Below are 15052 nucleotides of genomic sequence, written 5' to 3'. Positions count from 1 at the left end.
GGTAGTTTGTGCTGTACTGCGCTGATCTATAGGTCACTATAGGCCAGTATAGTGTAATATAGCGCTGTAGGTAGTTTGTGCTGTGCTGCGCTGATCTCTAGGTCACTATAGGCCAGTATAGTGTAATATAGCGCTGTAGGTAGTTTGTGCTGTGCTGCGCTGATCTATAGGTCACTATAGGCCAGTATAGTGTAATATAGCGCTGTAGGTAGTTTGTGCTGTACTGCGCTGTTCTATAGGTCACTATAGGCCAGTATAGTGTAATATAGCGCTGTAGGTAGTTTGTGCTGTGCTGCGCTGATCTATAGGTCACTATAGGTCAGTATAGTGTAATATAGCGCTGTAGGTAGTTTGTGCTGTACTGCGCTGTTCTATAGGTCACTATAGGCCAGTATAGTGTAATATAGCGCTGTAGGTAGTTTGTGCTGTGCTGCGCTGATCTATAGGTCACTATAGGCCAGTATAGTGTAATATAGCGCTGTAGGTAGTTTGTGCTGTACTGCGCTGTTCTATAGGTCACTATAGGCCAGTATAGTGTAATATAGCGCTGTAGGTAGTTTGTGCTGTGCTGCGCTGATCTATAGGTCACTATAGGCCAGTATAGTGTAATATAGCGCTGTAGGTAGTTTGTGCTGTGCTGCGCTGATCTATAGGTCACTATAGGCCAGTATAGTGTAATATAGCGCTGTAGGTAGTTTGTGCTGTGCTGCGCTGATCTATAGGTCACTATAGGTCAGTATAGTGTAATATAGCGCTGTAGGTAGTTTGTGCTGTGCTGCGCTGTTCTATAGGTCACTATAGGCCAGTATAGTGTAATATAGCGCTGTAGGTAGTTTGTGCTGTGCTGCGCTGATTCTATAGGTCACTATAGGCCAGTAGTAGTGTAATATAGCGCTGTAGGTAGTTTGTGCTGTGCTGCGCTGTTCTATAGGTCACTATAGGCCAGTATAGTGTAATATAGCGCTGTAGGTAGTTTGTGCTGTACTGCGCTGTTCTATAGGTCACTATAGGCCAGTATAGTGTAATATAGCGCTGTAGGTAGTTTGTGCTGTGCTGCGCTGTTCTATAGGTCACTATAGGCCAGTATAGTGTAATATAGCGCTGTAGGTAGTTTGTGCTGTGCTGCGCTGTTCCATAGGTCACTATAGGCCAGTATAGTGTAATATAGCGCTGTAGGTAGTTTGTGCTGTGCTGCGCTGTTCCATAGGTCACTATAGGCCAGTATAGTGTAATATAGCGCTGTAGGTAGTTTGTGCTGTGCTGCGCTGTTCCTATAGGTCACTATAGGCCAGTATAGTGTAATATAGCGCTGTAGGTAGTTTGTGCTGTGCTGCGCTGTTCCTATAGGTCACTATAGGCCAGTATAGTGTAATATAGCGCTGTAGGTAGTTTGTGCTGTGCTGCGCTGTTCCATAGGTCACTATAGGCCAGTATAGTGTAATATAGCGCTGTAGGTAGTTTGTGCTGTGCTGCGCTGTTCCATAGGTCACTATAGGCCAGTATAGTGTAATATAGCGCTGTAGGTAGTTTGTGCTGTGCTGCGCTGTTCTATAGGTCACTATAGGCCAGTATAGTGTAATATAGCGCTGTAGGTAGTTTGTGCTGTGCTGCGCTGTTCTATAGGTCACTATAGGCCAGTATAGTGTAATATAGCGCTGTAGGTAGTTTGTGCTGTGCTGCGCTGATCTATAGGTCACTATAGGCCAGTATAGTGTAATATAGCGCTGTAGGTAGTTTGTGCTGTACTGCGCTGATCTATAGGTCACTATAGGCCAGTATAGTGTAATATAGCGCTGTAGGTAGTTTGTGCTGTGCTGCGCTGATCTATAGGTCACTATAGGCCAGTATAGTGTAATATAGCGCTGTAGGTAGTTTGTGCTGTGCTGCGCTGTTCTATAGGTCACTATAGGCCAGTATAGTGTAATATAGCGCTGTAGGTAGTTTGTGCTGTACTGCGCTGTTCTATAGGTCACTATAGGCCAGTATAGTGTAATATAGCGCTGTAGGTAGTTTGTGCTGTGCTGCGCTGATCTATAGGTCACTATAGGCCAGTATAGTGTAATATAGCGCTGTAGGTAGTTTGTGCTGTACTGCGCTGTTCTATAGGTCACTATAGGCCAGTATAGTGTAATATAGCACTGTAGGTAGTTTGTGCTGTGCTGCGCTGTTCTATAGGTCACTATAGGCCAGTATAGTGTAATATAGCGCTGTAGGTAGTTTGTGCTGTACTGCGCTGATCTATAGGTCACTATAGGCCAGTATAGTGTAATATAGCGCTGTAGGTAGTTTGTGCTGTGCTGCGCTGATCTATAGGTCACTATAGGCCAGTATAGTGTAATATAGCGCTGTAGGTAGTTTGTGCTGTGCTGCGCTGATCTATAGGTCACTATAGGCCAGTATAGTGTAATATAGGGCTGTAGGTAGTTTGTGCAGTGCTGCGCTGTTCTATAGGTCACTGTAGGCCAGTATAGTGTAATATAGCGCTGTAGGTAGTTTGTGCTGTGCTGCGCTGTTCTATAGGTCACTATAGGCCAGTATAGTGTAATATAGCGCTGTAGGTAGTTTGTGCTGTGCTGCGCTGTTCTATAGGTCACTGTAGGCCAGTATAGTGTAATATAGCGCTGTAGGTAGTTTGTGCTGTGCTGCGCTGTTCTATAGGTCACTATAGGCCAGTATAGTGTAATATAGCGCTGTAGGTAGTTTGTGCTGTACTGCGCTGATCTATAGGTCACTATAGGCCAGTATAGTGTAATATAGCGCTGTAGGTAGTTTGTGCTGTGCTGCGCTGATCTATAGGTCACTATAGGCCAGTATAGTGTAATATAGCGCTGTAGGTAGTTTGTGCTGTGCTGCGCTGTTCTATAGGTCACTATAGGCCAGTATAGTGTAATATAGCGCTGTAGGTAGTTTGTGCTGTACTGCGCTGTTCTATAGGTCACTATAGGCCAGTATAGTGTAATATAGCGCTGTAGGTAGTTTGTGCTGTGCTGCGCTGATCTATAGGTCACTATAGGCCAGTATAGTGTAATATAGCGCTGTAGGTAGTTTGTGCTGTACTGCGCTGTTCATTAGGCCAGTCTTTATGTATGCCTTCATATTGGCTTTGCTGTGTTGAGTTGCGCCTGTAGAGAATTATAGTGCAGTACGATGTAATTGTGATATTAAATTGGCTTTGTGTCAGCTGTGCTGTAATTGCTCTCGTGTGTGTGTGTGTGTGTGTGTGTGTGTGTGTGTGTGTGTGTGTGTGTGTGTGTGTGTACGGTACTGTAGCGAGCTTCATATGATCTGTGTTGGTGTTTTTACGGGGTTGGAGCTTCACGGTTCTTGCTGTAGAGGTTTTGTCAGAGCGGATGGAGAAGTTGAAGTGTTGTAGCTGTTATTCTGTCTGTCTGGTCAGCAGTTTGAGGTGCTGGTGGTGTGACGACCGTGCTGCCTGTCTGCCTGTGGTTTAGCTACACAGCAGGAACGTGACTGCTCCAGCCGGGGAGCTCCATTTGGAAGGTAAAGTAGGGCTGATTGACTGATAACATTGCAGCAAGGCCGCTTTGTTTGCATGGCCTTTTTATTTGGGGTGAAATGACATTATGTGCAAATATTTACTCGCGTTCTAACTTGGTGTTGTGTCTCCTGTAGCCGTCGTCTCTCTCTCTCTCTCTCTCACTCTGTCTCTCTCCCTCTCTCTGTCTCTCTCTCTCTCTCACTCTGTCTCTCTCTCTCTCACTCTGTCTCTCTCCCTCTCTCTGTCTCTCTCTCTCTCTCTCTCTCTCTCTCTCTCTCTCTCTCTCTCTCTCTGTCTCTCTCTCTCTCTCTCTGTCTCTCTCTCTCTCTCTCTCTCTCTCTCTCTCTCTCTCTCTCTCTCTCTCTCTCTCTCTCTCTGTCTGTCTGTCTGTCTCTGTCTCTGTCTCTGTCTCTCTCTGTCTCTGTCTCTCTCTCTCTCTCTCTCTCTCTCTCTCTCTCTCTCTCTCTCTCTCTCTCTCTCTCTCTCTCTCTCTGTCTCTCTCTGTTCTTGGTGGTTAAGTCTTAATGAAAGTGCCAGAGGCTTTTCTTTAGGGCGGGTTCTGCGCTGTTCAGCCTCCGGCTCGGCGAGTTAAGCCTCGATTTGGAGGCGGAGAGGGACTCGTTTCATTACTGACTCTGTCCATCATGCGGTGGTGTTGTTATTGGAGTAATTTTACAGGAAAAGCTGTGTGATAAGTGAGTGTTATTGTACTCGGTTCTCCTCTGGTTTATTTCGACGCTGCAGATATGAAGAAACGGCGTAACTCTGTGTAGCGTTTCAGTTTAAGCCCTGATTTGATGGCCATCATATTTATTTACGTTCATAGAAGAGAAACTCAATGTGTTTTTACTCCTTTTCCCGCGTGTGCAGTGTGAGTGCGGCGTGTCGTGAGTGTGTGAGCGGTGCGATGGCTCAGCAGGGGGTCCGATACTGGACGGTGAAGCAGGTGGGCCGCTGGCTGCGAGAGGAGGGCTTCTGCGACTATGTGGACCTGCTGTGCAACAAACACCGGCTGGACGGCACCAGCCTCCTGACCCTGACTGAGTACGACCTGCGCTCCCCTCCGCTCGAGCTCAAGGTGCTCGGGGACATCAAGAGGCTCATGGTGTCGCTCCGTAAGCTGCAGAAACAAAACGCGGATGTGCTGGAGGAGCTCGGGTTCGCCCACGACGGACACTCGCCGCAGGGGAGCGCTGGTAGGTTCACCGGAATCTCCGATATTCCTCTTGCATGGTTCCAACGATGAGACCACCCTTACAAAGCATTCAGGAATGGTTTTTAATTAGGGTCACTGACTGGGTCACGAACACCTCAAACTATAATAAGCAGTTATAGCCCATGAGAAGGTCAGCGTTGACCCACTGTTTGTTAAATAGTTGTTTGTTAAACTGTTAAAGCTCAGATGTTGCTGGTTTCTTCGTCTTCCCTGTTAATCGGTACTAATCCGGCCAGCTTCCTCAGATATTCGTATTCCTCAGATAGAGCAGCTCATTGTGGCGCTTTTCATTTGGCTTTAACTGCTTATTTGTACCTTCATGTGTTACTAGGGCTGAACGATTTGTGGAAAAGATCTAATTGCGATTTTTTTCCGACAAATATTGCGACTTTTTTTTTGTTGCTGTTGATCGATTCTGAGGCTCAAGCCCTAAACACAGTGCATCAAACTGCCAGTAAGCTGTGGTTGTGATGTCACAACACATGGAGGTTTGGTTGCCTCCGATTGGTCCAACTCGCCTACATACACAGGTTCCTTTTCCCCTCTTAAAGCTTATAAACAACGTTTTTGCTAATGTACCCACATAATAAAGATGGTTCTTCAAGGGTTCTTTAGTAGAGACAATGGTTCCAGGTAGAACCATAAGGACTCAGCAACCCATTCGCATGTGTAAAAAGTTCTCTGCGTGGTGAAACGGTTCTTCAGATGGACGGAGAATGTTTTGTATGTGGTTCTATACGGAACCTGTTTGAAAACAGCTCTTCTGTTGTTATAAGCTTGTAATCAACATGTAACAAAGTAACGGTGCCAACCCTGTTTGATGCTCTACAGAACCACATACAACATGCCCGGTTGACCCATCCCCCCAGTTCAGCCCTGGTTCTGTAAACAGTCCGCTCCAGTTCCGCTCCTGGTTTTCAGTTTCTCACGTTTTAAACGTGTGGACGAGACTTACACACTTCGTTTCATGAGGTTCCTCATTTGTGGCTGTTTTTAGACGAAAAAGTGTTTTTTTGTGCTGGAGAGGCTTTTTTGGAAGACATAGGCTTGAAATAACAGCCCAGTCACAAGCCGGAAACCTGAGACTGTAAACTACTGCACAGGATTTTAACCCCAGCTTTGATTCACGCAGCAAAACGGACCACATGGCACTTCGTTGTGATCGGTGCCAGCTGTGGCAGTTCAGTTGCTCATGTACCGCGGAGGGTGCCAGCGTGTGGAAAAAGGCCCGTCTGGCTTGCGGGATGGAGCGTTATGGGAGTGATTTTGTAGTGGGGAAGTTCACTGACGCTCCAACTTTCTGAAAAACGCTTCTCAGTGAAATTCCCACCTTTAGCACCCCCCATAAAGATCTGCTCCGCTTCTTCTCCACTTGGCAGAAGTTGGAGCAGGCGGATTCCTCGCGGTGTAATTATTAATGATTATTAATAATTATTAATATTATTATTATTATTATTATTATTATTATTACTATTATTAATAATTAATGTAGCCTAACCCAGTGCAGTAAATACTTCATCAAATATCTGCTGGAAATGTCAAATCAACTCCTGACGCCGGTCATGTTTTAACACGGTTATATCTGCCGGCACAGATGCGATACCGATATGATTCCGGTATCGTGGTGCGGCCCTGTTCTGTAATGCTGGGGCTTTGAGGCCTCCGGAAAGATTTCACAGCTCAAATCAAATCACGTTTGTCACTTTTACACAGGTGGAAAGTGAGTGAAGATCCGTAGCTCCTTATAGAATTTAAAGGGGAAAAAAAAGATAAAAGAAGAAAAAGAAATGCACTATATTTCCCGAAGTTTTCACTCCCCCATCCAAATCACTGAATTCAGGTGTTCCAGTCACTTCCATGGCCACAGGTGTATAAAGCCGAGCCCCTCGGCCTGCAGACTGCTTCTACAGACATTAGTGAAAGAATGGGTCGCTCTCAGGAGCTCAGTGAATTCCAGCGTGGTGCCGTGATCGGACGCCACCTGTGCAGCAAGTCCAGTCGTGAAATTTCCTCACTGCTAAATATTCCACAGTCCACTGTCAGTGGGATTATAACAAAGTGGAAGCGACTGGGAACGACAGCAGCTCAGCCACGAAGTGGTCGGCCACGTAAAATGACAGAGCGGTCAGCGGATGCTGAGGGGCATAGTGCGCAGAGGTCACCGACTTTCTGCAGAGTCCATCACTACAGACCTCCAAACTTCATGTGGCCTTCAGATCAGCTCAAGAACAGCGTAGAGAGCTTCATGGAATGGGTTTCCATGGCCGAGCAGCTGCATCCAAGCCTTACTGCTGGCTGTTCAGCAGCCTGATGGCCCGGGGGAAGAAACCGACTTGGAACCGGCTGGTTCGTGTTTTCCTCCATGTCCAGCCGTCTTGTTATTTGGTATGAAAACATACAGAAAGGAAAGACGCTGTGATGGCAAGGCCTAAGTAGCCTGTGTGAAATGGCTGAAAAGACCAACTTTGGGGAGAAAAACTCACAAATAAATAAATTATTGGTATTCTGTTGGTGGCAGCTTATAATTGCAAATATGCAGCTGTTTGGTTTCAGCTGCTGGTCAGAAAGAGACCTTTCATTAAGCGTACCAGTGGAGGCCGACACAGCTGGACACACAGTACAATACACCAGTGTCAGACTGGTCCTGTATTGTGCTGTTTATTGAGACTTTGGCCTGTTTGCGCTGACTGAGTCGGCCAGATGTCATGCATGTAACTGTGTTATGACCGTACAGTGTTACAGTCAGTCAGCTTAATTCTTAGTACCTCTGTGGGCTCGGTGTGGGTGTGGGTGGGGATGTGTGTGTGTGTGTGTGGGGTTAGGGATGTGTGTGTGTGGGTGCGTATGTATTAGAAAATAAGCAACAAAGTTTTAGAGTCTTGAGAAATGTAAAAATTAAAATAAAATTATAATTAAAATAAAGAACGAGTATTTGAAATACTGCACTATTTCTAGGTCATTATTCATATTGAAGCACCTCGTGATATTAACTAGGGCCGGGTAATATCACAATATCTTTACATGTAGGCAGTTTGGCAGACCGTCTTATCCAGAGCAACTTAATATTTAATAACTTTGCACAGGTAGGCGAAGGGAGTGTTAGGAGTCTAGCCCAAGGACTCTGACTGGTGTAGTGTAGGATGCAGAGGACTCAAGTCTACAGTGTAGATGGCAGAGGTGTTGCCCACAACACCAACCAACCACCATATGAATAATGATAAATTACACCGATCAGGCGTAACGTTCTGACCACCCCCTCGTTTCTACACTCACTGGCCATTTCATCAGCTCCATTTACTGTATAGCTGCACTCTGTATTGCACTCAGTAGTCAGGACCCCCATGGACCCTCACAGAGCAGGTACTATTTGGGTGGTGGGTCATTCTCAGCACTGCAGTAACACTGACGTGGTGGTGTGTTAGTGTGTGCTGTGCTGGTACGAGTGGATCAGACACAGCAGTGCTGCTGGAGTTTTTAAACACTGTGTCCACTCACTGTCCACTCTATTAGACACAGACAGCTCATCTGCTGCTGCACAGTTTGTGTTGGTCATCCTCTAGTCCTTCATCAGTGGTCACAGGACGCTGCCCACAGGACGCTGCCCACAGGACGCTGCCCACAGGACACTGCCCACAGGACGCTGTTGGCTGGATATTTTTGGTTGGTGGACTATTCTCAGTCCAGCAGCGACACTGAGGTGTTTAAAAACTCCAGCAGCACTGCTGTGTCTGATCCACTCAGACCAGCGCAACACACACTAACACACCACCACCATGTCAGTGTTACTGCAGTGCTGAAAACGACCCACCACCCAAATAGTACCTGCTCTGTGAGGGTCCATGGGGGTCCTGACCACTGAAGAACAGGGTAAAGCTTATAAAATGGTCATTGTTGGTCATAATGTTATTCCTGATTGGTGTATGTCACAATACAGTACAGTGCGCTTTTCTGACCACCTGCATGTTTCATTATAAATAGAGCAAATTTAGTCCCATTTATCTGGATTTACTGCCAGATATGAACTGTAACTGTACTGATTGATGTTTTTCTTTATTATATATTGTTTATTGTGACAATTTCTCGATGTACCTCTGATATAAACCGTGTTGAGGCCAGATTCATTTGGAGCTCTTGGACTCATTTGGACTCTGTTGTGTTTGATCAGAGGCTTTTGAGCTTATGGAGTTCATGAAATCCGTTCTGCTGAGTATAAATTTGACTCCTCCTCCTCCTCCTCCTCCTCCTCCTCCTCCTCCTCAGTACGTCGGTGTATGAGCGAGGTGTGTTTGTGTGGCCCGTAGGTGGAGAGTGGCTGTGTAACGGAGAGTCTGTGCGGGACTGTGACGGTGTCGATGCTCTGGGTGGGGAACCGTATCAGTACAGTAACGGAAAGCACAAGCAGCAGAGTCGCCGGCTGGACCCCGAGTACTGGAAAACCGTCCTCAGCTCCATCTACGTCGTCTTCGTCTTCGGCTTCACCTCCTTCGTCATGGTGATCGTCCACGAGCGCGTGCCGGACATGCGCACCTATCCTCCGCTGCCCGACATCTTCCTGGACAGGTGAGTGGGTTTCACGTGGCGGTGTGGGCGTTTTTCATATGTAGCTCTTTTTAAATGAACCATACCGGGTTCTGTTAAAGAGAACCTGAGAGGGAACCAAACGACCGCAGTCCTTTTTGGGTTGGCAGCATAAGGGTGTTTTCACCCTTGGGCTGTTTCAGTGTCTGAAGTGGACTCGGACAACACCTCAAATGAACCCGGACCCTCTAAACGGCCCCCAAAACGAACCGGACCGAGACCACCAGTTCGTTTTGTGGTTCAGTTGATTTGTACGTTGTGAAAACAAAACAGTCCCAGTCTGCTTCAGCTTTGCTTTGTGGGGAGGACCCGGCGGGCTCAGCGTGCACGCAGCCACAGTCTTCAGCACTTCAGCAGGTGAAACAGACCAAGGGTCATTTATAAGGTTCTGCTCAGGATACAGTCTGTCTGTGGAACCCACCGCAGCGGAACCCACCACAGCGGACCCACCGGGTCATTTTTCCAGGTTTGTGTGATGCACATCAGCCAGTAGAGCAGCTGGCGTGTCTGGTGGTTCTTCTTGCCACCCAAACGGTCAGATTTATCAGGGAACGCTGCCCGCTGTGTGTGGTGTGAGAGGGGTCTGATTTCTTGCAGTATTTGCAAAGTGGGCAGCGTTCTGCGACGAAACCAGGCTTTTGGGTGGCGAGAGGAAGCACCAGACACGCCCGCTGCTCTCCAAACATAAAATTGGGAAAGCGACCGCGTGTCGGGTTTTTCGACGTGCTCATCACTGAGTTCCACCCGGCAAAGCAAGTTTTCTTACAAAGCACCTTTCACGCCCCGCGGTCGTTCAAAGTGCTTCACACACGAGAAAATACAGTCGTTTAAAAAGGAAAGTGGAATAGAAATTAAAACCATCATTAAAACATATCAGCTCCTCTTACTGTATATCTGCACGCTGTAGTTCATCTGTTTCTCTGATACTCTGTTACCCTGCTGTGTCTGATCCACTCGTACCAGCGCAACACACACTAACACACCACCACCACGTCAGTGTTACTGCAGTGCTGAGAATGACCCACCACCCAAATAGTACCTGCTCTGTGAGGGTCCATGGGGGTCCTGACCACTGAAGAACAGGGTAACAGAGTATCAGAGAAACAGATGGACTACAGTCTGTAACTGTAGAACTACAGAGTGGAACTGAACGGTCAGTGGAGCTGATAGAGTGGACAGTGAGTGTAGAAACGAGGAGGTGGTCAGAACGTTCTGGCATGGACAGATATCCATGGGAGTCCTGTTACGGCGTTTTACTACTACTATTATTGTTGTTGTTGTTGTTGTTGTTTGTTGTTGTTGTTGTTATCCTGATTTAATGTTCAATTTTTAATGATCTTAAATCAAATTAGAAATAAAATTTTCATGCAATGATTTTCTTTTGCATCTGTTTTTAATCAGGCTTTTAATTTTTATTCTCAATTTTTAAATGACCGTATTCTCTCGTTTGTAATGACACCAGTTAATGAAAGGTGCTATAGAAATAAGCTGCACTGCGTTTACTGGTCAAGCTTGATTCAGCTGTCTCAGACGTCTTAGTTTAGTGGTCATCCTGGCCTTGTTTACTGCACTGCGCTGTTTGGTCCATTCCCTGATGTAACGCACCTGCACGTCCTCAGCTGTGGACACGTCTTGTCAGCATGTTTTTAATACAAATAAGCTTGTTTTCTTTCTTTGCAGTAGCTTAACGTCCCACACAGGCAAGTGCAAAACCTAAAGTAGACCTGCTAAAGCTCCACATTGGGAATAAAGCCAAAGCTCCCACTTTATCCCACTTCATGAACCACTTTTGGGTTTCGAGCTGTCCGTTTTACGATAGTTTGACATTATTTAAAACCCACTCTTTATACCAAGGGAAATGCCTTACAGTACAGTACTGTGCAAAAGCACTTAAGCGCATTATTTAAAACCCCATATATCAGCAGAGCAGACGCATAGAAACATAGAAACACAGAAGAAGCTGACGAGTATCTGTTTTTCTTTTCAAAAACGTTGATATAGTTTGAGCTAGTTTGAAGCTTGGTGCCAGATTTCTCCTGGATGCGGACGAATCGTCTGTGAATCGTACTCGATGAGTTGAATCGTACGTGAATCGTACGCGATGAGTTGAATCGTACGTGAATCGTACGCGATGAGTTGAATCATACGCGAGTTGAATCGTACGTGAGTTGTACTCGATGAGTTGAATCGTCCGCGAACCGTACTCGATGAGTTGAATCGTACGTGAATTGTACTCGATGAGTTGAATCGTACGTGAATTGTACTCGATGAGTTGAATCGTCCGTGAATTGTACTCGATGAGTTCAATCGTACGTGAGTTGAATTGCCCGTGAATCGTACTCGATGAATTGAATCATACTTGATGAGTTGAATCGTCCGTGAATCGTACTCGATGAGTTGAATCGTACATGAGTTGAATTGCCTGTGAATCGTACTCGATGAGTTGAATCGTACTCGATGAGTTGAATCGTACGTGAATTGTACTCGATGAGTTCAATCGTCCGTGAGTTGTACTCGATGAGTTCAATCGTCCGTGAGTTGAATTGTCCGTGAGTTGAATCGTACGTGAGTTGAATTGCCCGTGAATCGTACTCGATGAATTGAATCATACTTGATGAGTTGAATCGTCCGTGAATTGTACTCGATGAGTTGAATCGTACATGAGTTGAATTGCCTGTGAATCGTTCTCGATGAGTTGAATCGTGCGTGAGTTGAATCGTGCGTGAGTTGAATCGTGCGTGAGTTGAATCGTACGTGCGTCGAACATGGCGAGGTGTGTTCTGGCAGGTAAAACGCTGAAAATGTGTGAAAAAAGCTTTTAGGCGCAGGTGTGATAGTCAGTTGTGTGCCGTTGTGAGTCTGATATGAAAATCAGGTTGATGAAGCTCAGCATGTCCGTAAGAGGATTAATGGTTTCTTCTCTTTTCTACAGTGTACCCAGAATCCCCTGGGCCTTCGCCATGGCTGAGGCGTGTGGTCTGATCTTGTGTAATATCTGGCTCCTCGTGCTGCTGCTGCACAAACACAGGTGAACTCACACTCACTCACCCACCCACACACACACACACACACACACACACACCACTCACAAGTGATCGATCTATGAAAATGGACCGAAGCACAGACCAAATTCGGGCTGTGCCAACACACTTTAGTCCATGTTTTTAGGCGGCAGTGAGTCCTACAGTGTCAGAAACCACATAATCAAGTCTAGTAGAGACACTGAGCACCTCCACACTGTTTAAGGTGAATGTGTGATGTAGGTGTGCAGTTAGCACCATGCTAATTGATTAATTAATTAATTAATTTATATCATTGGTTTAAGAAGAGTCCTGGGTTGTTTCAGGCTGATGTTTCCAGTTCTAAATATAACTCGGAGAAGTGGAAGGGCTGCAGTCTAGAGTTCAAACCCACAGACTGAAGCTGCGTTAGACTGACCTGTCAGATATCACTGCTAACAACCGCCAGCAAAGAGTTCTTCCCTTGGTTTAGGCCTGTGTCTCAGTTCGGGCACCTTACACTAAGACAGTGGTTGCCAACCCAAATGTTAAGAAGAGCCGTTTTGCCCTTTCGACAGAAATCAAGCCACCTTGGGAGCCACAGCGTTTTATGTCTGTTTTACTATCTTGGCTGTAAACGTGTCCCAGTGTGTGTTAATGTACTAGTATAGGAGGAAACATATCATATCAAACTCAGACTGGCTCTGCTCTGCTTTCAGCTTCAGCTCAGCTACAGCCGCTTTTCTCGCATCTCAGTTTCTTGTAAAACGTCTCTCAGCGTTCGAGTTCTTACGAGGCTGAAGCTTCTCGTTTGAGTGTTTATCGGCTTCTGGTTGCAGATTAAACGTATCAGGAAACCAGCTGGAGTGACTATAAACACTAATCAGTCCATTCGTCTCCAGATTATCGATGCCCGTCTTAAATCTCTCTCTTTGCCGTTTCGTAGCTACTAGCTGGGCGAGACTGTTGTCTGTGTTGCTATGGTGACCAGCCGTCTGCGCTGATCTTCAGGGTTAAAGGGTGAATCAGCAGTTCTACATTAACTCCAGCGTTTAAGACCATTTACTGTTAAACTGTGTTGAAGGATCAGCAGAGCTTTATTTTACTGTAGAGGAGGATTATTTTATTATTACCTACTGATCTGATTCAGCTGTGGAGCCACGACAGGGCAGTGAAAGAGACGCATGTTGCCGACCGCTGGTTTGATTATTGATTGAATCGAATGAAAAAATGCGTATTAGACTGTAGAAAATTTTTAAAGCCTCTGTTGTGGCTCCTAGTGTTCCAGACCACTTAGTTACTAACATTTATTGCAAACGATGACCAAAAAACAGGGAAAACACGCCATTGCTGACCAACCATTTATTTTGGCTTTAATTAGAATTACATGGGATTCCATGCTGTGAGGAAATCTGGAAACAGCGGACAGGTTTTTAGCAGCTCAGCCATTCTGAACGAGGCAAGATGTTCACTTCATAAACTGAGTAATGCTGGTCGGCAGATATACAGGCAGGCTCTTCTGAAAAGCCATTCAGAATGGGCTGTTTAATGGTCTTTTAGGGACGTCCAGTTAGGAGACCATTACAGTAGTCCACCCTGGTGGACGAGTTTCTCTAATCCTTGCTGGGACACCAAATGTTTGATTCTGGACATATTTTTAAGGTGATCGGATGCTATTTTGGTGATTGCTTTGACAGTGAATGTGAGATCTGAGTCCATTAGGACTTGGAGTTTGGTCTTTAGAGCGCTGGACTGGGCTGCACTTAAATAGGTTTATACACACTTAAAGATGGTTCTTTAGTAAAGACAATGACTCTACACTATATTGCCGTATACACCATATTCACCCATCCAAACCACTGAATTCAGGTGTTCCAGTCACTTCCATGGCCACAGGTGTATAAAGCCGAGCCCCTCGGCCTGCAGACTGCTTCTACAGACATTAGTGAAAGAATGGGTCGCTCTCAGGAGCTCAGTGAATTCCAGCGTGGTGCCGTGATCGGACGCCACCTGTGCAGCAAGTCCAGTCGTGAAATTTCCTCACTACTAAATATTCCACAGTCCACTGTCAGTGGGATTATAACAAAGTGGAAGCGATTGGGAACGACAGCAGCTCAGCCACGAAGTGGTCGGCCACGTAAAATGACAGAGCGGTCAGCGGATGCTGAGGGGCATAGAGTGCAGAGGTCACCGACTTTCTGCAGAGTCAATCACTACAGACCTCCAAACTTCATGTGGCCTTCAGATCAGCTCAAGAACAGCGTAGAGAGCTTCATGGAATGGGTTTCCATGGTCGAGCAGCTGCATCCAAGCCTTACATCACCAAGCGCAGTGCAAAGCGTGGAATGCAGTGGAGTAAAGCGCCGCCACTGGACTCTAGAGCAGTGGAGACGTGTTCTCTGGAGTGACCAATCACGCTTCTCCATCTGGAAATCTGATGGACGAGTCTGGGTTTGGCGGTTGCCAGGAGACGGTACTTGTCTGACTGCATTGTGCCGAGTGTAAAGTTTGGTGGAGGGGGGATCATGGTGTGGGGTTGTTTTTCAGGAGTTGGGCTCGGCCCCTTAGTTCCAGTGAAAGGAACTCTTAAAGCTTCAGCACCAAGAGATTTTGGACAATTTCATGCTCCCAACTTTGTGGGAACAGTTTGGGGACGGCCCCTTCCTGTTCCAACATGACTGCCCACCAGCGCACAAAGCAGGTCCATAAAGACGTGGATGAGCCAGTTTGGTGTGGAAGAACTTGACTGGCCTGCACAGA

At 46.3% G+C, this 15052-nt stretch overlaps 1 protein-coding gene across 6 annotated transcripts in view; it reads left to right on the top strand.

The window, feature by feature from the left end:
- LOC108415922 (sphingomyelin synthase-related protein 1) overlaps positions 1-15052 on the top strand; it is a 28150-nt gene that overhangs the window by 8060 nt on the left and 5038 nt on the right. For 4 of the 6 annotated variants that reach the window (XM_037544165.1, XM_037544164.1, XM_037544167.1 and 1 more), the window contains exons 2-4: positions 4370-4695; positions 9017-9275; positions 12226-12321. In XM_037544165.1, coding sequence (XP_037400062.1) covers positions 4407-4695; positions 9017-9275; positions 12226-12321 — 644 coding nt within the window. In that variant the 5' untranslated portion in view covers positions 4370-4406. Of the gene's footprint in view, positions 1-3302; positions 3502-4054; positions 4195-4369; positions 4696-9016; positions 9276-12225; positions 12322-15052 lie in introns of those variants that run through there. The other 2 variants (XM_037544166.1, XM_017688971.2) reach the window with 2 other exon arrangements.

Source organism: Pygocentrus nattereri, chromosome 13 (genome assembly GCF_015220715.1).
Source record: "Pygocentrus nattereri isolate fPygNat1 chromosome 13, fPygNat1.pri, whole genome shotgun sequence".
NCBI lineage: Eukaryota > Metazoa > Chordata > Actinopteri > Characiformes > Serrasalmidae > Pygocentrus > Pygocentrus nattereri.
This window is presented reverse-complemented; position numbering and strand designations above follow the sequence as displayed.